Source organism: Postia placenta (genome assembly GCF_002117355.1).
Source record: "Postia placenta MAD-698-R-SB12 unplaced genomic scaffold POSPLAscaffold_6, whole genome shotgun sequence".
Lineage (NCBI taxonomy): Eukaryota > Fungi > Basidiomycota > Agaricomycetes > Polyporales > Adustoporiaceae > Rhodonia > Rhodonia placenta.
Window position 1 is genome coordinate 1,192,108 of NW_020169837.1, and position 18,646 is coordinate 1,210,753.

The 18,646-nt window shown below is 51.0% G+C and overlaps 6 protein-coding genes across 6 annotated transcripts; 1 reads left to right on the forward strand and 5 right to left on the reverse strand.

Moving 5' to 3' along the window:
• Positions 1 to 269: 269 nt before the first annotated feature.
• POSPLADRAFT_1056193 (hypothetical protein) lies at positions 270 to 2,569 on the reverse strand (the record flags this gene model as incomplete). Its single annotated transcript, XM_024480742.1, has 13 exons — positions 270 to 421; positions 479 to 507; positions 565 to 597; positions 649 to 882; positions 939 to 968; positions 1,018 to 1,215; positions 1,274 to 1,340; positions 1,396 to 1,646; positions 1,702 to 1,874; positions 1,932 to 2,073; positions 2,124 to 2,215; positions 2,268 to 2,365; positions 2,422 to 2,569. The coding sequence occupies 13 exons, from the start codon at positions 2,567 to 2,569 to the stop codon at positions 270 to 272; spliced, it is 1,647 nt and encodes a 548-aa protein (XP_024339620.1).
• Positions 2,570 to 2,882: 313 nt separating this feature from the next.
• POSPLADRAFT_1180917 (hypothetical protein) lies at positions 2,883 to 5,520 on the reverse strand. Its single transcript, XM_024488793.1, has 14 exons — positions 5,194 to 5,520; positions 5,047 to 5,144; positions 4,897 to 4,988; positions 4,803 to 4,846; positions 4,650 to 4,747; positions 4,425 to 4,597; positions 4,111 to 4,361; positions 3,988 to 4,054; positions 3,737 to 3,934; positions 3,648 to 3,677; positions 3,347 to 3,580; positions 3,255 to 3,287; positions 3,173 to 3,201; positions 2,883 to 3,117 (listed from the first exon to the last, which is right to left on the reverse strand). The coding sequence occupies exons 1-14, from the start codon at positions 5,321 to 5,323 to the stop codon at positions 2,966 to 2,968; spliced, it is 1,629 nt and encodes a 542-aa protein (XP_024339621.1). The 5' UTR covers positions 5,324 to 5,520; the 3' UTR covers positions 2,883 to 2,965.
• A 793-nt stretch (positions 5,521 to 6,313) lies between these two features.
• POSPLADRAFT_1169469 (hypothetical protein) lies at positions 6,314 to 7,335 on the reverse strand. Its single transcript, XM_024488063.1, has 6 exons — positions 7,044 to 7,335; positions 6,922 to 6,990; positions 6,800 to 6,860; positions 6,720 to 6,733; positions 6,560 to 6,667; positions 6,314 to 6,499 (listed from the first exon to the last, which is right to left on the reverse strand). The coding sequence occupies exons 1-5, from the start codon at positions 7,327 to 7,329 to the stop codon at positions 6,600 to 6,602; spliced, it is 498 nt and encodes a 165-aa protein (XP_024339622.1). The 5' UTR covers positions 7,330 to 7,335; the 3' UTR covers positions 6,314 to 6,499; positions 6,560 to 6,599.
• Positions 7,336 to 7,575: 240 nt separating this feature from the next.
• POSPLADRAFT_1180926 (hypothetical protein) lies at positions 7,576 to 11,236 on the reverse strand (the record flags this gene model as incomplete). Its single annotated transcript, XM_024488794.1, has 21 exons — positions 7,576 to 7,744; positions 7,802 to 8,233; positions 8,284 to 8,385; positions 8,435 to 8,497; positions 8,548 to 8,850; positions 8,913 to 9,062; positions 9,120 to 9,208; positions 9,259 to 9,346; positions 9,399 to 9,499; positions 9,558 to 9,590; positions 9,645 to 9,732; positions 9,786 to 9,832; positions 9,890 to 9,947; positions 9,998 to 10,135; positions 10,201 to 10,373; positions 10,450 to 10,488; positions 10,542 to 10,617; positions 10,668 to 10,779; positions 10,840 to 10,921; positions 10,970 to 11,045; positions 11,092 to 11,236. 21 exons carry the CDS (start codon positions 11,234 to 11,236, stop codon positions 7,692 to 7,694), a joined length of 2,448 nt encoding a protein of 815 aa, XP_024339623.1. The 3' UTR covers positions 7,576 to 7,691.
• A 2,354-nt stretch (positions 11,237 to 13,590) lies between these two features.
• Positions 13,591 to 15,152, forward strand: POSPLADRAFT_1065917 (hypothetical protein). Its single transcript, XM_024482014.1, has 10 exons — positions 13,591 to 13,739; positions 13,799 to 13,833; positions 13,891 to 14,057; positions 14,115 to 14,150; positions 14,208 to 14,281; positions 14,339 to 14,532; positions 14,586 to 14,661; positions 14,714 to 14,769; positions 14,825 to 14,911; positions 14,974 to 15,152. Exons 1-10 carry the CDS (start codon positions 13,616 to 13,618, stop codon positions 15,079 to 15,081), a joined length of 957 nt encoding a protein of 318 aa, XP_024339624.1. The 5' UTR covers positions 13,591 to 13,615; the 3' UTR covers positions 15,082 to 15,152.
• Positions 15,153 to 15,684: 532 nt separating this feature from the next.
• Positions 15,685 to 17,951, reverse strand: POSPLADRAFT_1142101 (hypothetical protein; the record flags this gene model as incomplete). Its single annotated transcript, XM_024485384.1, has 3 exons — positions 15,685 to 16,319; positions 16,376 to 16,810; positions 17,564 to 17,951. 3 exons carry the CDS (start codon positions 17,949 to 17,951, stop codon positions 15,685 to 15,687), a joined length of 1,458 nt encoding a protein of 485 aa, XP_024339625.1.
• Positions 17,952 to 18,646: the final 695 nt, after the last annotated feature.

The following is an 18,646-nucleotide window of genomic DNA, read 5'->3' on the forward strand; positions in this document are numbered from 1 at the left end:
TGACTGCGCCCGTATACTGCGCCACGTCTTGCCTGAGAACCAGCGCAAAGGTCACCGGCGTGAGGTGCTTACCAAAAGATTGGGTGACCACCGTGCGAGCTTGCTATTTGCACCCAAATGAAGCTTAACACTAGCATTTCCTCAACTCATCGGTCTGTGTTATCAAGGAAAGTCATTTCACTGCGCTCTGATTGTCTGATGAGAACACAACATTGACTTTCGAAGTACAATTGAGCACGTGTGAACCATGCAAAGATACGACATCCGAATCACGAGGATATCACCTCGACATTGAGAGGAAGTCTTGCAACAGGATCAACAGGCCCTATTGTGGGATATGCAATGCCCGATAGATTCCAGACGATAGGCTTGTCCGACAAGGTGAACTTGAAAGACTGAAGCAATGTGACCAAAACGACCTCTACTCAACGAGGCATCATCAATGAACAGGGGCATATGCAACGAGAGGTGTACGCACTCATCTCCATCTGCGAGAATTTGAACCCGCTGAATTAGATGCTACCATTAGTACCGTATCAGTCGGTTGATACACATGTAACTTACATGCATGCCCTCGAACCGCCAAGGAACGTCATTCTGCGCATTCTCTAATCAGTGTGCGCTCTCCGGAAGAGAAGTGCCGCTCACAAATTGGAGTACACTCCAGGAACGTGCGCGTTAGTAACTGTGTCGGGGAGAGGAGACAGCCATCGCTCCGGTTTCCACTCGTCCGAGTCGGGTCCCCATAGATCAGGATTGCGATTCGCAGCACGGATGCCAACGACAACCTCAGTGCCCTTGGGTACGGGGATCTCATGGATCAAAGTCCCGTCCACACCCCGGAGCGGCTTCGAGAGGGGCATGATAGTGTCTTGACGTGTCCTAATAAAGTGAGATCATTTCAGCAGCAGCAATAGCGGCAACCATGGGTGGCCTACTTTCGAGTAACCCAACTCGCAGGAGAGTACCTGTCTCGACCATCAGCTACCTATGCAATATTGCGAGTTATCCACTCACAATCGGAGCGTCTCCCTGCAGACAGCTTCGAGATATGGTAGTTCAACCAGTTCGTCGTAGGAAAGCTCATTCCCGTCCTTATGTGCATCGACGATCTCCCGGCGAAGTTTCTCCTGCACATCCTGGTTCTCTGCAAGTAAATGGAGGATGCGCGCGAGTGCGCTGGAAGTCGTGTCCACCGCGGCCGAGGTGAGTGTCCTAATACAGCGCCTAAGCTTGTAGTCGAGGCAGTCGGTGAAGGAAATAGAAGACTCACGCCAGTTGCGCCAGCAATTCCTCATCCGGAAGTTTATCCTCTTCACCAACATCCTCATTTGCTTGCACTGAAGAGTGCACATATGTCAAAGCATGTGATGAGGACTACATGAAATGACTCACAGAGCTTGCTGACGATATCTTTGCCTTCGCCGACCTGCTGCAATACGGCCTCGTCGCCCTTCGCAAACGCGGCCTTCTTGTTTTCCCAGATCTGCCGCGTGGTCTGGTCCATGATGTCAACCAGCTCGCGTACACGCTGGATACGTTTGTTAGGAATCAATTCAAGAACACGCCTGCGGAACGCCGGCGATCCGATGTTCACGACGTAGGGCAAGAGGCGACGCAAGATCGCCAAAGAGAAGAGAGCCGGCCTACAGTAAATCAAGTGAGTTATGGGCAATAGTGAACATCAAAACCCATGCCTACATCAAGGCCTTCAGGGCATGGCCATACGTGTTATCTACCTCCTTCACGAGAGGATCGAACGAGTGCCCAAGGCCGCCCTGGCCAATGAGTTCAAGGGCTGTGCGGGACATCCACTCCAGCATATCTTGTTCGCGCACGCCAGAGTGCACCTTGATAGCGATGCCCTCTTTTAGCTATAGGTTCGTGAGCCGTTAGCAAAACTGCTAGACCGCCCCAAAATGCATACGGACATTTTCGGCAACCTTGTTGAAGATTGGCAGCATGTGTCTCATGTGGTTGATCGAGAATATGGGATTCAATAATTTTCTCTGTTTACGATGCTGGTGGCCCAATGTCGTAAGGAGTCCCTTACCGAACACCAGACCATTACCGCTGACAGAATGGTCAATATGAAAGTGTAAGAGAAACGAGTTGAGACGCACATAAGAAACATGGGAGTTTCCTCGTAAATGTCCTGCTCTTTGACTACGACACTATGCAAAGCAGTAGGATCGTAAACAAAGAGTCGCGGCGTCTGTTCTCGGAGTCAGTGCTTGCTGGTCCGCCTCTAATTGTAGCGCACGTACACCGAAGAGGCCAGTAAGCCTCACAACGGCGCCATATTTCTCGCTGATCTCACGCTGGAAGGCCCATCCATGTCTATCGAACACCTTGTCCAGGTTGCCTATAACAGGTCGGCGTCAGAGATCACGACAAGATAACTTGCATTAACAGCGTTACCTTTCACAAACGATTGGGCAGGAGGGCCAGGGATGTTGTGAAGAGGCGACCGGATGACCAGCGGTCCAATAAGTTTGTACAGCAACCATGTCGCTATAAATAGAAGAAATGCTTGAACTAAGGGAAGGGACGATAACTGCTGAGGCATGTCAAAAGTGGGTCGAGATTCTAATAAGAGTCAGTGGGTGAAGGACAAGTAATGTAAGTTCTGGTTGGAATGGTAGTGCTCAACTCTTCTGCACATCACCTTATATATGTCTGGGCGAACAGAGAGCGGGGCTGGCTATAGACTTAAGATTTTCCAGTCATACAGCGTTACTGACGGGGCCGGATGTGATATGCCGTGGATCGGAATCTTGGAGTTGATTCACGGCACCGCGTCCCATCCTTCCGTCGGGCCTTTTGTCACTCATACCGCGTTCGCAACAGGTGAGGCGCACAGCCATTTCTGATCTGGAAGGCGCTGCAAGCACAGATCGTCGATTCTGCATCGCAATCACCTCGGCTACAGCATTGTATAACGATTAAGATCCTAGACGAGACATTATGTGTTCTTGACTCGATCAATCTTCATGGGCATCTCGGGTTTCCCACTCGCGCCCACTGTCGGATATTGGATCCCGGCGACATTCCAGACAATCTCCTTACTGGAAAGCGAAAACTTGAAGGACGAAAGCAGCACGGCCAAGACCACCTCTGATGATTGTTTTGTCAGATGAAAAGAAAGACCAGAAGACTATGAAGCACGTACTCATTTCCAACTGAGAAAACTTGAATCCGCTGTAATGCTAGAGTGAGAACCATTAAACGTCTCGATATCTCGGGAAACATACATGCACGCCCGACCACCACCCAGGAAAGTCATCCTTGTGAATGAGAACGTCTCAACAAAAACTGATCCAATCGCAAACGCATGATCACCTACAAGTGCGAATACACGCCTGGAACACGTGCTGTATTGATGGTGTCTGGAAGAGGCTCAAGCCAGCGCTCAGGCTTCCATTCAGCCGCATCGGGGCCCCACAGCGCCGGATTTCTGTTAGACGCCAGGATGCCGACGATGACCTCCGTTCCTTTAGGCACCGGGATCTCTTGGATGAGGTTGCCGTCTGTGCCGCGGATAGGTTCCGAAAGCGGCAGCACTATGTCCTCCTGAGCTCTAAGCGGCAATGACATGATCAGTCCCGGCACCAGCACTGTCGGGATTGTCCTTTTGTGCTACTCACGTTCTGTTGACAGTGGTGACCGGCGCATAACTGTTGCGAGAGTCAGCGGGATTGCGGACCCAGGATTACTCTGTCATGAATTCGCTCACAGTCGAAGCGTCTCACGGCAAACGGCGTCGAGGTACGGCAGGTCGACCAGTATATCATAAGGGATCTCCTGCCCGCCGCCAAGGGCCTGCACTATCTCTGCTCGCATCTTGTCCTGTACATCTGGGTGCTCTGCAAGTAGCTGCAACGTATGAGCAAGAGCACCAGAGGTGGTATCCATGCCAGCAAAGATGAATGTTCTGTGCGATCCCTCAGCGCGACACGCTTATTGCACCCAAGTATTACTACGCACGACATCTGACCCAATAGTTCATTCTCTGGGAGCCGGTCCTCTTCTGATGCGGTCATGTTCGCTTGCACTGTTTTAACGATGTGAGTGAGTTACGACCTTCCTGTCAGCATAGTCGTAACTCACTCAGTCTACTGAGTATATCTTTGCCTGCGCCCACTTGCTTGAGGACGGCCTCATCACCCCGGGCCAGAGCCTGCTTCTTCTCCTCGAATATCCGCTTGGAATGGGCATCGATGGCATCGCTGATCTCTCTCATGCGTTGCAGGCGCGTGCTCGGGATGAGTTTGAGGATACGGCGACGAATGGCTGGAGTTCCTATCTTCAAAGCGATGGGAAGCAAATGTCTGTACAGCCTCAACCCAAATGCCGTGGGCCTATATGACTTCCAATGAATACACACGCCACATAAGCTGACAAAGAACGGAGGTTGGACATACACCAGTGCTTTGATGGCCTCCGCGTATGCATCTGCCTTGTCCTGGACGAGTGGATCGAACGAATATCCGAGACCGGCTTGGCCGACAAGTTCAAGCGCGGTGCGAGCCATCCAGTCGAGGACATCAATCTCCTTCTCTCCGTTGTCTATACGCGATGCAATGGCGTCTCGAAGCTATAATCACTGGGTGGGGTCATCGCAGCCTCGAATGAATGCTGGGACGTACGTTGCGTGAAATTTGGTAGAAGATTGGCATCATATCTCGCATGTGATTGATGGAGAAGACGGGATTCATAAGCTTGCGCTGTTTGCGGTGGGTTTCTCCTTCAAACGAGTATAAATGCGAGAGAATTTTCAAGTGCTCAACGTCCGGTCATACCTTGCGAGGTGAGTAGGCCGTCACCCAACATGAGACGAGTGCTCCTATCTCAGATGTTAGCGTAACGGGATCTTACCGAGCATCAAGTGCCTACTTCGTGGCATCCTCACTGCGCTCATAGACGTACTGGTCCTTGACAACTACACTGGACAGAGCTGCTGGGTCGAACACAAACAGCATCTTGGCCTGAAGGGCTGTGATTAGCTCTCTGTTGGTGTGACCTTATGGGAACATCCTGACGCACACCATACAGTCCGTTGATCTTGACGACTCCACCATACTTCTCGCCTAGCCCCTTGATGAAGTCCCAGCCGTTGCGGTCATATAGCTGAGGAAGGTTGCCTGTCACACATTAGCTGAAGACAATGAGTGGCACGAGGTCAAAACCTACCTTTAGCAAACGAGACCGGTGGCGGACCGGGAATCTTATCTAGAGGTGAGTGAATGAAGACTCGTAGGAGCACACGCCGCAGGATCCAGAGGATCCCACATATCAAGACGAAACGCAGTATGTCAAGCATAACGCCTGAACGCGGAGATTATACGGTTCACAAGGATAGAGCAGGTCTACAACTTCGCGGACAAGGAACGGAATTTATATGCAACGACTGATAGACACCGCTTGCGGCGCAGATACCCACATGATCATCCGAGAAGCAGCAACGTACTTCTCCTGCGTGTGAATTGAATCCCCGCAGCCATCAAAGGCGACGCTGGGTCAGACCCTCATGTCATCGGAGAGATCCAAGCCGAGAGACATCATTAGCGCGCGTGGGAAATACCACAATCTCTACACATAATACTGTACACCGGTAAATGCTCGTTCCATCCTTGAGAGCTCGAGATGTTATTTGATCCTCTGGTGCGGGCCGCTTAGTTGCCACCTAAAATTGTGCAGTGGCCGAATTGGTCAGGCAATGCATTGTCCAGCAGTTGAGCTCTAGGAGGGTATGGTGAAATAAGTACGACGGGCTGCTTAACCGGCTAATTAGCGGAGGCTAAATTGACCAATCGTGTTCTCGTAGGCATCAATGCAGCACCGTGCGCGTCGCAAAGGCAGCGGAGGGCTCATGCAAGCCAGCATGAGCACCCATCCGCGATATGTTTATTACTGAAGCTGTTGCAGCAGCATCGCTATTCCGAATAGATGTTATATTATGACTGAGCTAGTGAAGTATCCGCGTTGGATAGCTAGCGTATTGCTACTGCCATAAGGCGCCTCGGCGCGGTCATATACCCAGCATCTGAGCTGGGCAGCTCCCGGTCAAATAGATATCTCTCAGAGCTTAGACGATAGTCTGATTCGGTATATACGTCAGATGACGCACATACCCGATTTTCTGACGCGGTCCTTGCCACCAGCCTACCTGTATATCAGCTCTCTCACAATCGGCGGCAGACTGGTTCATTATCGTCGCCGTTGGTGCTTTTGACGATGACATAGGCCAGAGCCTGATCATACCTGGGTGGAATATACTTGATAATGCCCAACCTTAGGAAGTCCGATGTATCGACGATTGCACAGGGCACCTGCGCAATGAGAACTGCGCCGGCAGCCCGGACACCTCGGTGGGCTTATCCTGACAGGTGTGAGAGTCCGTTTCTAAGCGATAGCACGCCGCGTAGCTGATGCAACCCCTCGGCGCGAGCTGTTCATAGAGTTGGTCTATTAACTCCGACAGTTCCATTATGTTACACTATACAACCATTGGACTTAGCCAGCAGGTATAGCAGCTCATACGTATTGCCCCACTTACCATCCGAACAGGTCACCCGCAGTTTCCAACAGACATCGGATCACGTAGCGTCATTCTCCGCCAACTTCCCGCAAACGATGTACTTGCTAGAGAAGTGTTCCATCCAGCCTGGAAAGCAGGTCGGGGACTCGATGAAAGTGACAATTTGGCTTATACATACCTCGCATGTTCTCGCTACAATCAACACAAAATCGTCAGCCATCCAGCTGGTCAATCAATGAACCGACAAGAACCACGTACATCTCATCTGGGGCCAGATCCTCCAGCTTGTCGAGTGGCTGGTCTATAGGTGTAAGCATATCTTAAACGATGACTGCGTGAGAAGGAAACTGGGCTGTAGCTCTATGGAGCCATTGGCGTACCGGTTTCGAAGGACTGCTTGGCCATGCCTCGAGAGGCGTCCCGTCCCGCAAAGTTGGCGTACATTCCGTCTACGTATACATATCAAGACGACATCCTGCAGTCTTCTAACTTGTCCGCTCACTAGGCCCATAGAAGTTGCGCCCCGCGGTCACATCGTACACAACTCCGTTGATCGCAAGTAAGATGCGCTTGCCTTCCTTACCGTCGAATGGCTCAAGAGTCTTCGGCGTGTAGGTCTGGTACAGGAGCGTGGGAGGATGCGACTTGGGCATCCATGAGTATCCGCCCTTGAATTCGTTAGGCACTGTTTTCGGCAAAGCATTCGACGGGAGTAGTATGCGCTGCACTGTGTAGAGAATGTAGAGCAGCAAGGCGGTGTTGATAGGTGTTCCGAGATCGAAGGCCATGGTAGTGGACAAGTCGGTGATCTTGGCGCTTAGCCGATTCAGCCCAGTTTACCCCGCGCCTTTTCCGTATATGTATCCCTAGAGTACTGGAGTGAACGTGGTTGCAAAGTTCAGTCTTCTTGCAATAGCTTATAATAATTGTCAATCAGATCTCAGACGGTAGGCTGGTCGCTCGATATATGACCGGTTAACCACATAAACATTGTTGTACGTCGATCATGAAGTATTCATTTATGAGCATTTTGGTCAAGAAAGGAAATGACGTCAACGTTGAGTGCCATGAGACAAGTCTATTGGTATCGCTACAGAGTTGCTACTACGTTATCGTTTATGTTGCAGAGTCTATGGAAGGAATGTGGTCATCATTGGCGAGTGGCTAGCGCCGAAAGCAGTATGTCGTAGTCCAGCTTGGCAGCTGAGGTCCCGCTCGCTATCAGCGACCAGAGAGTTCACAATCATGGTCTAGAAATACCTTTCAGGACGAGTTGCGTGAACTCTCTTGCCAATTGTGGCCGTTCAGATTCGAGACGACGCAGTTTGTCGACGCAGAGTTTCCATAGGACTGCTGGACGTTCTACGACGCACGTTGCATTGCGAGAGAGTCCCGACAAAGCAGACAATTCGCCCGCAAGTGTGCCGGGAACCATCGATTCTTCTGTGGGTGGCGTATGTTCGTTGAAGCGGTAAGTGGCTCTTAAGACCCCAGATTCGACTATGTAGAGTCCGTCCGGGTCGTCCCCTTGGAGCCAGAGTATTGCACCCGCGGGGAGGGATACCCTCTCTAAATAGGGAACGAGCGCAGAGAACTGTTGCCGATCCACAGGACCATATGACGAAAATGCTTTGACTAGGGTTCTGTACGGTTCTTCAGTGTCCCCGACATCCGCGATAGGAGGAGAGTGATCTGGGAGTTGTTTAACACTTTGATCAGAGTCAAATTGACTATGAACATACCTCGAGCAATTGTCCGCCAGCCGGCATCGACAATCAAAGACTTTCTTGGCGTTCCAGACACAGATTCTTGAAATGGAGTTAAGTCTTGTCGTCCGGACAGCACTAGAGATTGCGTCAGTAAATCGAAAGGATTAGGCACTTATACTCATACCAACTGAGCGTGGCTCCGTTTTCTGTGAGTCAAACCAAGCCCTCAGGTATATGTTCTCCGTCCCTATACCGGTGCTTTAGCCGGAGAAGAGAGCAGTCAACGCGTAGACGTACACTCCAGAGCATCGTTGAACGTGGAGAACAGCTCGACACCTTCCATGTCAAGCAAACCAACATTATGGAGCGACTTGCCTATAGTGGACTCCATTGAGAAGCCACAAAAGACTAGCACAACGCGTTTCGCGGCCAAAAGCCGTTGGATGCGGACAAATGCCTCGGCAGCAGACATATCTACGCCTGCGACGAGCGATAGATCGAGCAGCAAAAACCGCATTGGGTTGCGTTGCCAAGCGGGGACTTCCACTAGTGTTCGAATAGTCTCTTCGACGTATGTGATTGTGCCGAAGAACAAGAATCCTGAATGAAAATGAGAATGATAAGGCTTCCTATTGAACACTAGTAATGTCAACTGTGCTCACCTTGTAACCTGAGAATGGTGGTCTGCTTCGATACTTCACGAATGTACGCTCGGTGTGCTCCCGGTCTGCGTACAGTCGACATGACAGTTTCCCCAGAATGCAGCGAACGGATGCTCCGCCGCTGAGAACTCTGCACAACGAAGAAGATACCTTGTGAACGTAGATGTTATCACGAGAAATCATGGAGCACCGTCTGTCAAGACTCACAGCTAACAACAATTCCAAACAGGACGCCGATCACGAAGTCCCATACGGTCATGCAGATCATGATGCTGGCAATCGTGACATACTCCATCCTGATGAATGGTTCAGTGTATACACATACAGTCATCATCGTGTTACGTACCGGCTGACTCTATGTCTTGTGTCCCATAATGCCTCTTTCACTAGGTCAAAACCCAGCACAAAGATGAGGGCACCCACCACCATTACCGCTAGACAGCAGTTGGTCGCTTCCGTGCAGGATAAGGAGACCGATGAACTCACGGATGAAAGCAATGGGACCTGTCCCAATGAAGAGCAAGACAGCTGTCGCACCAGCAAGGAGGAAACCCGAGACTCGTGTTGTCCCACCGACACGATAGAATCTAGAAATAAGAGATGAATGTTCCTCCCATGTGTCGCGTGCGGTGTTGTCAAACGTACAGTACGGTGTTCACGTAGACTAGGTAGTTAGGTCTACAATGGCGCTCGCATGAGTCCGGACAGACATATAATATGGTATGCACTCACACGGTACCCAATGCGCCAGCTAGAAGGTTAGAATACCCATGCGACACCAGCTCCTTGTCCGTATCGACATCATGGTTCAAAGAAACCGCTGTCGTGAACATCCCATGAGCGAGTTGCTACTTCCGAGCTCAAAGCTCTAACCTAAGGCGGGAACATTCAATGGCGGGTGAAGGATGTTGAAGAAGAGCCTGTGACACGCGAGAGGTGTCAGATCGTCGGCATCTTTATCAAGACTTGTTACTGACAGTGCAAACTGCGTAGGCAGTGTTGCCCACAAAGCATCCCACCGAGTGGCCTTGAAGTCTGCGACATACCGTTAGAACACGGACGATAAACCCCGCATGGGTGCTTACCAAACAGCTTGTAGAATTGATACCAAGGTTCCCGTGAGGTGCCCATATCAAATAGCCATCCTTCTCGCCGCAATGTACCCAGATCGAGGTGGGCAGCAGCTACAACAATATAGAAAATGATGGGTATGGTCAAAAAGTCTAATGGTCGCGACAAAATTAGTTCTTCGTATTTCCCGTCCATGATTTCAGTACGAATAACGTACACATAGGGAATATGAGCTGATGGTCATATTTGTGGGTGACCACACGTAGCAATGCGGCCAGGCCGAAGGAAGGGACCCATAGCCCTAGATTGTGAGCATTGAGGAAGATGAACTTGAACGTGGACAAGGTCAGGTCGAAGTCGTCATCTGGCATACGCGTGCTAACGGTGAATCTGCGAACGGCATGAATATAAGGCGCTCCATCGGCCTTGCTTGCCCCGCGCCAAGCAGCGGCCACGTGTGACTCACCCTGTGATCACTAGGAATACGCCGACACCACCGATACATCTATCTTACGTCCGTCAGCTGGTAAAGCGCGCAGGGGCATCCGTTATGCGCACCCAACCAAGATGTGTCGCGGGAAGAACCCGATCAGGGCGCCTAATCGTAATGCGCCGAGGAGAAAGAAAGTGAGCCCTACGTAAATAGTGAGCCGCACGAATGATATTTGGTGGCTCCTGACCTACCTGTAAGAACAGATGAAAGAGCGAATGCGACGATCGTCGTCGCTAACACCTCATGTGGCCTGTCCTCGCCAATGTCCGCAGCGATGCTATTCGCCAGTATGTGGAAGAAGGGCTGCGGGACGGTACCTGAGTTTGATGTGCGGTGGGGCGTGGACACGAGACCACCACTCACCACAACTTCTATCATCATACTGCCATTTGCACCCGCGAAGCCACTGCCGCCGGCCGAGTATACCAATTGGGATATAATAGCACTACAGACAACCATCAGCCACGAATGGGGCCGTACAATATTGACTTACGAGAGGAAGAACATGGAGACGCCAATGCCTCCGAGGTTGGAAAACACACCTGAGGCAGGAAATATAATCATGCCATCTGCAAATATATAAGCAACGTCCGATCCGATATAATTCATCCTTACAAGAAATGCCGTCCAGAATGTTGAGCAGGGTGCCCAAGAGCACCGCAGGCAGTGATTGTACAGCATCGGCGGATACAACCTTGACGACACGTAGGCTAGGAGTGGGAAGCTTAAGTCGCGGCAAGAGTGATAATGCACCCTTCATTCCCCGCCGCCTCCCCTCGACCTTCTGACTGGGGTGCCTACCGCCGTTGTACGATGGCTGTGCCGCCTCAACGTCTGAGAGCAGTGGCGCGGATTCCGATGGATCGTTGTGAGCCTCCCCCGGGTTGGCATTTTCATAGTGAATCGAAGGCGACTCGCGATCGAGAGGTCTCACACCATTTGTATAAGCGAGTGAGAACGGCGGTCGTTCCGCTCTCGATGTCGCCGCATCCGAAGTGCCGGAGGACACAGGCTCGTCGGGGTTTTGGCGAGCCAGAAGCAGAGACAGACCTGACGGACCTGAATGCCCTCTTGGTGTCATGGTACCGGACTGTGCAGACGCGGTGGTAGTCGTAGAGGCAGTGAGATCAGTCACACTCCCGAAATGACGAGAGGATAAAAGAGACGGCACGGAGGCAGAAGGCAGTGGTAGGGCCTCTGCATCCATCTCGTCTGGCGCCTCTGAAACGTCTGGAAAAATGAACGCTTCTTGTAACTGGGATGCCGTGACGTTGGGCGTCCGAAGCGGCAAATTGGAGAGGTGCATGGTGCTATCCCGGATGCCCCCCTTTGAATGAAGACCGATGCTGCGTGGCTTCGATGACTTTGAGCTTGACGACACATAACTTCTCGGCTGTAATAGACTGATCACAAGCACCTCAACAGCTGATCATACCGGAAATGTTCTGGACGCTGCACTCCTTACCCTGCTCGGCTCATGGGTGATGCACCCATCCGCAAGGCATCTTGCGGAGAGAGCGATTCAGCGTCATTATCGCCACCGATGGCGTTCAAGCCTCCGGTCGTGAAAGACAGATTTGTTGCCGGAGAGGGACGATGAGACATGATGTCAACAGTAAGTCAGTTGCTGAAGAACCCCTTGGACGCCGTTAGGCTTTGCCGGATGTCTCCAGAGACCAGGCGGCCATGAAAGCAGTCATGATAAAGGATAAGGAGCCATTGGATTAGCAGTAAGAACATACGTTATGTTATCCGGAAGAGAGTTACGGCAGATATGTTCAGGAGATCAACGCGATCACGTGCAGCGCGTGAGGGTCACGGTCGCGAAGACCGTGGTCGCGACGACGGTCTGCCACTTCACACCCAGAACTGGCGCGGCCTATGTGCATGAGATGCGGTCTCTCACTACTTTAAGGCGGCGGATCGGGCCAAATAACCGTAGGAGACCCAGATGTCTGAACCTGTCACCAATACACTTTCCACTGTGAGATCTGGCTTCACTTCAGACTCGCTGACATTGGCTACTCGTGTTCAGGAGTCCAAAGTTCAAGGAACGAGATGGTGGTCGAGGCTCAAGAGCTTTTGAATTGCAATCGCGAGAATGCATATATGCAATTCGCCAATAGCTGTGACAGATTAAAGTTGAAAGCTCGCTGTCATGCGTTTCGAGATATAATCGTTCGTGCCGTAACCGATCTCTCAGTGAGTTCTTGAACAATACTGATTAGTAGTCTACTGCCATCGGATGTCCTAGGAGCAGGATGTTTCCGGCGCTCGGTGGTAGTGCTTGGGGTTCAGTGAGTCTGCGTGGTTATCATGTGCTTGCGCCGTGATTAATTGTGGTTGAATGTTGACACCCTGTGGGTTCTTGACAATCGCGATGAGCGTCATACTATGGCGAGGCGAAAGGCATTTTCCATAATTTCGTAGGATTTGTTTGCGCTGTGAATGAGTGTCTCCGACAGTAGCTCGGGGCCTAATCATATGTGAGTAGCAACCATGTTAGATAATTACACGACTGACTTAGCCTAGGTTCGATACTACGCAATCCGTGATCAAATGGGCCTAGTGTCATTAGCGCGGTCTCTAGAAAGTCCATGTCCCCATTTGTAGTCCGAATAACACGATTGACACATGGTGGGAGATATCATATCGATTCCGCAGTGACTTGTTATGTTAATTAACATGATGTCCTGAATCCACCCAATGCATCGATGCTGCATACTGTCGCAGCCCATACAGGCTGCCACAGACGTGAGCAGATTGATTTAGTCTCAAAGTAAGAATGCTTGCTTTCGAACAGTTCTCATTCATGCATTCTTGAACAACAGGCAGGTCCGCAGCGCGATGACGTTCATACGTCTATTCAAGTGGCATGCAAAGTCGATTACAATATAGCATCTGATCGGCTGTCAGGCGCTACAAGAGAGTTTGATGGCGCAACATCCGCAGTGTGCCTTGCCGAGTGCTTGCGTGCGCACTCTTCCGTATATTGTTACTGTCTCGGCACAACGATTTTAGATATAAGTTGGCGGCACCTTGAATTGGTAGAGCAGGAGTCGCTGCAATACGACCTTGCGCTGCTTGCCTTCTAACCCTCATCTGACATTTCCCGATCGTCTTAGACCTTGACTGCACAATGCCAGGCGTACTAAAAGAATTTAACTACGTTATGAACGCGGCCAACTCCATGATTTGTCCGAAGGGCGATTTCACGGCAGACCAGATTCCTGACTTGAGCGGACGCATCGCAATAGTGACCGGTATGTCTCCGACCCATTATCGCTTTGTGCTACGGAGGCACTCATTATGAGCTCCGCAGGCGGAAATACTGGCATAGGTAAAGAGACGATCAAGGCAGGTGTCATATAGCAAATGATAGCTGGTTATCAGATCGGACTAAATGTTGTCCAGGTGCTCCTTCAGCGAAATGTGAAAGTGTACTTGGGCGCGAGAAGTAAACTGAAGGCGGAGCTGGCAATTCAAGAGCTGAAAGAACAGACTGGAAGAGAGGCTATATTCCTCGAGCTTGACCTGGGTAACCTTGCCTCTGTACGGAAGACGGCTGAAGAATATATGAGGTACACCGCTCGAACAACCGAAGCGTGTATTCATTTCTGAGCCAATGGGGTTGCTAGCAAGGAGTCGGAGCTGCACATTTTGTTCAACAATGCGTGAGTGAAATTAACAAGGAGGCGGTGGAGAAGGCGCGCTCACGATTTGCATGTCAGCGGCGTGATGACGCCTCCGAAGGAAATGCTCACTGACGATAGTTATGACCTCCAGTTCGGGACCAACGTCATAGGCAAATCTGCTGCATCTAATAGCTTTGTCAAGAGACTGATGCTGCATTCGACGACAGGCCCATTCTTGTTCACTCAGCTGCTCATGCCCGCGCTCCTTGCCGGGAAGGCGTCGTCACCCGATGAGCATGCCCGGATCGTTATGACCTCATCCTCAGCTGCGCTGGTGTATACTCTCAATTTCGACTCTTTCAAGGACGGGCCTGCCAGGCGAAAAATGAGTACTGAGCAGCTCTACCAGCAGAGCAAATTTGTGCGTTCCGGGTAGCGCGTACTAATCGCAGTATAGCTGATTTGCCGTGACAGGCTGATGCTGTACTGGGCCGTCAGTTTGCGAACAAATATAAGGGTCAGGGCATCATATCATTTTCTGCTGATCCTGGTGCGAAAGACAGTCAGGCATATATTGATCATTCATTAAACCATAGCACCAGGTCTCATTCAAACGGATCTGCAGCGGCACATGCCGTCCATGCAGCGCAGAATTATCGTCAGTACAAACACCTCATGCCGAGAACCATTTACCGAGTCATGTTCCTCACTAGGGCGCCATGCTTCGTCCTGCGCCAATGGGTGCGCTAACTCAGCTCTGGGCGGGGACCATGCCGGAGGCGTTGGAACATAACGGCGAGGTATTACATTTATTGGTGTATTGACCCGAGCATGCCCGCTGATCAAATCTGAAAATGTGCAGTACTTGATCCCATGGGCCAGGATTGGCAGGTGCAGAGAGGAAGCTTATGACGATGAGCTGGGAAATCGCTTGTGGAACTGGCTTGTGGAGGAAACGAAAGAGAGATAAGCTGGCTCTGTCTTTATTGGTAACGATATGTCAGTGTAGCTGTGCCATTTCTTGCATAACTTCTGACACATAACATAAGTTCCCATGCGATGTGGGTGTCGAAGGATGATTGCGTCACGAGTTTCAGATACAGCATAGGTGTACCTCTGTCGTCCCCATCACTTGGCCTGAAGCTTAACAGCTGTTATACACGCAGGAAGTCGGCATTGAGCAAAGCTAAGCTGTGCACAGGTGATAGACGAGCTCGAGTACCCATTTATCATTATGCATCAGTAGCGCTCCAGTTTATGTCGGAGATCTGATCGACGTACGGAGTCGCCAGACTTAAGTGTCTGAAATATAGAATAAGGTGTAGCAGCACCATACAGATTCGAGAAGCTTTAAGCAGAATTGTGAAGTCGGGCCCTGTCGAACCAAGAGATCGCCAAATTGCGAGTCGCGGGGTCTTGGATGGTAGACAGCTTAGATCGATTGTAACGACAAAGATACAGGGTTTCTCTGGTGCACACGAGAGATGACTGGTTGACCGGACATCGTAGAAACGCAGCAATCGCGTACCATACTAGTCAAGCGCCACAAAGGTCGCTCAGATGCATTCTAAAATCAGAGGAAGCCGCCGGCGTTACAGTAGACGTTGCCCCATCGATCCGCAGCTGTCCCAGTCGAGCCCCCTCCAACCTCTCCCTTCTCACCACTGTCGATGTACCCCACCCCATAGCTCCACGACGCCGTATACTGCGGCTTCGGACACGCGAAACCCAAGAAAGGCGGACACGCACGGTCGACCGCGTTGCACATCTCGATGCACGGCAGCAGTGCCGTGTAGTTCTCTGAAAATGCCGGCAGGTACGGATTGCGAGGGTTTGCGGCGTCCTGCACCTGGAGCGCAGGGGTGACTTGGGCCAGCGAGGCTGTGGACGTTGAGTTCGAGCTCGCGCTGGTGGTGGACGACGTGGGGTACTCGGTACAGCGCGGGAAGGAGACCAGACATAGCCAGGTGCGGTAGGCTGCCTGGCAGTCCGCACAGGTGACGAGTGGGCTATAAAGGTCTCGCCCGCACGCTAGAGTCGTCAGCATGACGGTGAAGTTGGCCATTCCGCTGAGCAGGTTCTCCGTCATGTTGTCCGGGAGCATGCTGCCCGTAATACCAGCTGCCGGATCGGAGTTTGGTAGGGGCGCTGCATAGGCGACGGAGGGACAGAATGGGACAGAGTAGACGATGGTGCACGCGAACGCAGCTGCAGATAATCATTCATGGGTATGATATAGTCATATGGAAAGGAAGTGGACCCACCAGACTTGGTGACAAAGTATATTGGCCCACTCACTTGCGTTCCATTCGTGACCCCATATACAGTATAGTTCGTCTGTGGAGTGAGTCCATTGATGAACCATTGCCAGCGCCAACCGTCACTGTCGCGTAGCCAGAGCCCCTCACTATTTGAGGATGTCTTGTAAAAGCCAACGTTGCCTGCTGCAGCGCGCATCGCACAGCCAGTCCGCGGAAGAGAGGCAAAAGCAGGTGAAGAAGTGGGTGCAATGAACAACGCCCAATCGGATGGGGAGGAAGGCTCTGACGGAAAGGTGAGGTTCGCTGAAGGAAGGGTGTAATTAGGATATGTCGGCTGAGAGATACTGGGCGGGGAAAAGGGAGGAGAGAATAGCAATACTTGATTTGTGGTGGTATCTCCTAATAGTGGTAATGTATCGAGGAACTGATGTATGGGTCCTAGAAAGTCACAGTCAGTCAGATAATGGAACAAACGTCCATTTGAATGGAAAGGTATGAGTACTATGTAGCTCGCTTCAGCAGAGCAACATTAGACGAACGCACATCTGCCTAGCAATCTCATATATTCGCCACCGCAGACCTGACACCGCAACAGGTTTTGCCGTGTAACGGTAGCCTGTTCGAATTATGAATAGCTCGGGGTACTGAGGTATAGCCGACCACCGGCACTCCCTTTTGGTTCATAACAACCACTTGTAAGTTGACAAGGCATTGTAAATCATCACATTATGCGCCCTCAAGCAGAAAGACAAGAGGCAGATTTCGCAGGTAAACATTTGCCAGCGTCGATATACTGCGAAGTTGCCATGGTTCTCTGGCGACCAACGAGTTAAGGCTGCCGAATTATGGGAAAACGTCATACTTTCCAGCAATCCCAACAACGTCATACTTTCCAGCAATCCCAACAACGTCATACTTTCCAGCAATCCCAACAACGACATAGCTCCCCACAGGAAGCTGGTCAACGGGTCACGATGGGAGACGAGTGTCTAGGCACTACGTGACAGCTGTGTCGTAGCATCTGCCCCAACTTTGCCACAGACCATGTTCTGTGAGGGCAGGTCTTTCGTATCACCGTTGCCATGATAACAGGCAGCTGTGTTGCTGGATTCATAATGAATCGTGGAAAGTGCACAGACGTCCGGCTAGCCAAAGCAGAAGGATTGACCTAGAACTGGGTTGAGGCCTCACCATTATCGGAGACACCAACCTCAAATGGCGATTGTGTCGCATTGTATATCGCCAGGACACCAAAGTTCAACATATCCCCTGTCCATGCTCCTAGCGCAGTGGTGTTCAACTCTATCTCGTATACATTGGGCTGGCCCAACGTATTCGGCCCTGGCGTTGTTGTGGAATCGTTGGCGACGAAGAACCGTGGAGGGTTGGAAGTAGCGTATGAGCATAGGGCAACAGATATTGACAGGGGGTTGGTGGATACAGGAAGAGTATACATCGTCGGATTGAGCGTTGCTGCGGAGAACGCATGCAGACTGTTCAATGACAATTGAGTAGGCGGAGTGTCGGCCAGTGCAAACCAGGCCTGAAGCAGGCAGAATAGGCTCGCTGGCAAAAGCATTGGATATTATTGGTGCGATGTAGACAGTACAGAGTATCTGGAGGTCTTCGTCTAGATTCCGATGATCGTCGTGGTCGATTGCGATGGGCGCTTATTCATCCATGGTCATGATGCTGCGCCAAGGCGACAAGGATTGCACCGGAAGATGCCGAGAGACAAGGGCCTTTATCTGGAATTTCTAGACAGGTAAGAAGATACAAGTGAGATATTTTTCACGCCTTCCAGGACACACCCTATGGCATTACTTAATTCAACGATGAGAGAGCGATAATTACGAGTGGCTGAAACCATGCATCCACACTGCTTTAGGTGACGAAACAACAGTGTCACAGCTGTCCGATCATGATCGATAATTCCTAAAGCGGCAACATATTTCCTAAACAGGATAGGTACAGCGTCCTGGCGACAAGCAAGCTAGACTCAACGATTTAGCCTTGAGCCCACAGTCAACAATATCTCAGCTCGAGGGTGTCGCGTCACATGCTCCATAATATGTGCTTCGTCTATCCTTCCTCTCTTCGTTAGCTCGAAGTTTTGAGGGAAGGAATAGATGGTACCAACAATACTTCATTGATAGCTTGAGACACCAGTGACAAAAAGGAGGTGGAAGATAGCAGTGGATATACGTTGCTGAATGACGCTTGAATTGCTCCCAGTTTGAAGTAACAAATATTAATGAGCGAAGCATTTGAATA

Coding starts and splice junctions, on each gene's coding strand:
- POSPLADRAFT_1180917 (XM_024488793.1), bottom strand. CDS start 5,323: ATGCTTGACATACTGCGTTTCGTCTTGATATGTGGGATCCTCTGGATC. Junction 3,935..3,987: donor GAACTATTGGGTCAGATGTC/GTGCGTAGTAAT, acceptor GGGATCGCACAG/AACATTCATCTTTGCTGGCA. Junction 3,118..3,172: donor GTTTTCTCAGTTGGAAATGA/GTACGTGCTTCA, acceptor AACAATCATCAG/AGGTGGTCTTGGCCGTGCTG.
- POSPLADRAFT_1169469 (XM_024488063.1), bottom strand. CDS start 7,329: ATGGCCTTCGATCTCGGAACACCTATCAACACCGCCTTGCTGCTCTAC. Junction 6,991..7,043: donor GCGCAACTTCTATGGGCCTA/GTGAGCGGACAA, acceptor ATGTATACGTAG/ACGGAATGTACGCCAACTTT. Junction 6,861..6,921: donor CAAGCAGTCCTTCGAAACCG/GTACGCCAATGG, acceptor TCATCGTTTAAG/ATATGCTTACACCTATAGAC.
- POSPLADRAFT_1065917 (XM_024482014.1), top strand. CDS start 13,616: ATGCCAGGCGTACTAAAAGAATTTAACTACGTTATGAACGCGGCCAAC. Junction 13,740..13,798: donor ACGCATCGCAATAGTGACCG/GTATGTCTCCGA, acceptor TGAGCTCCGCAG/GCGGAAATACTGGCATAGGT. Junction 14,770..14,824: donor CCATGCAGCGCAGAATTATC/GTCAGTACAAAC, acceptor GTTCCTCACTAG/GGCGCCATGCTTCGTCCTGC.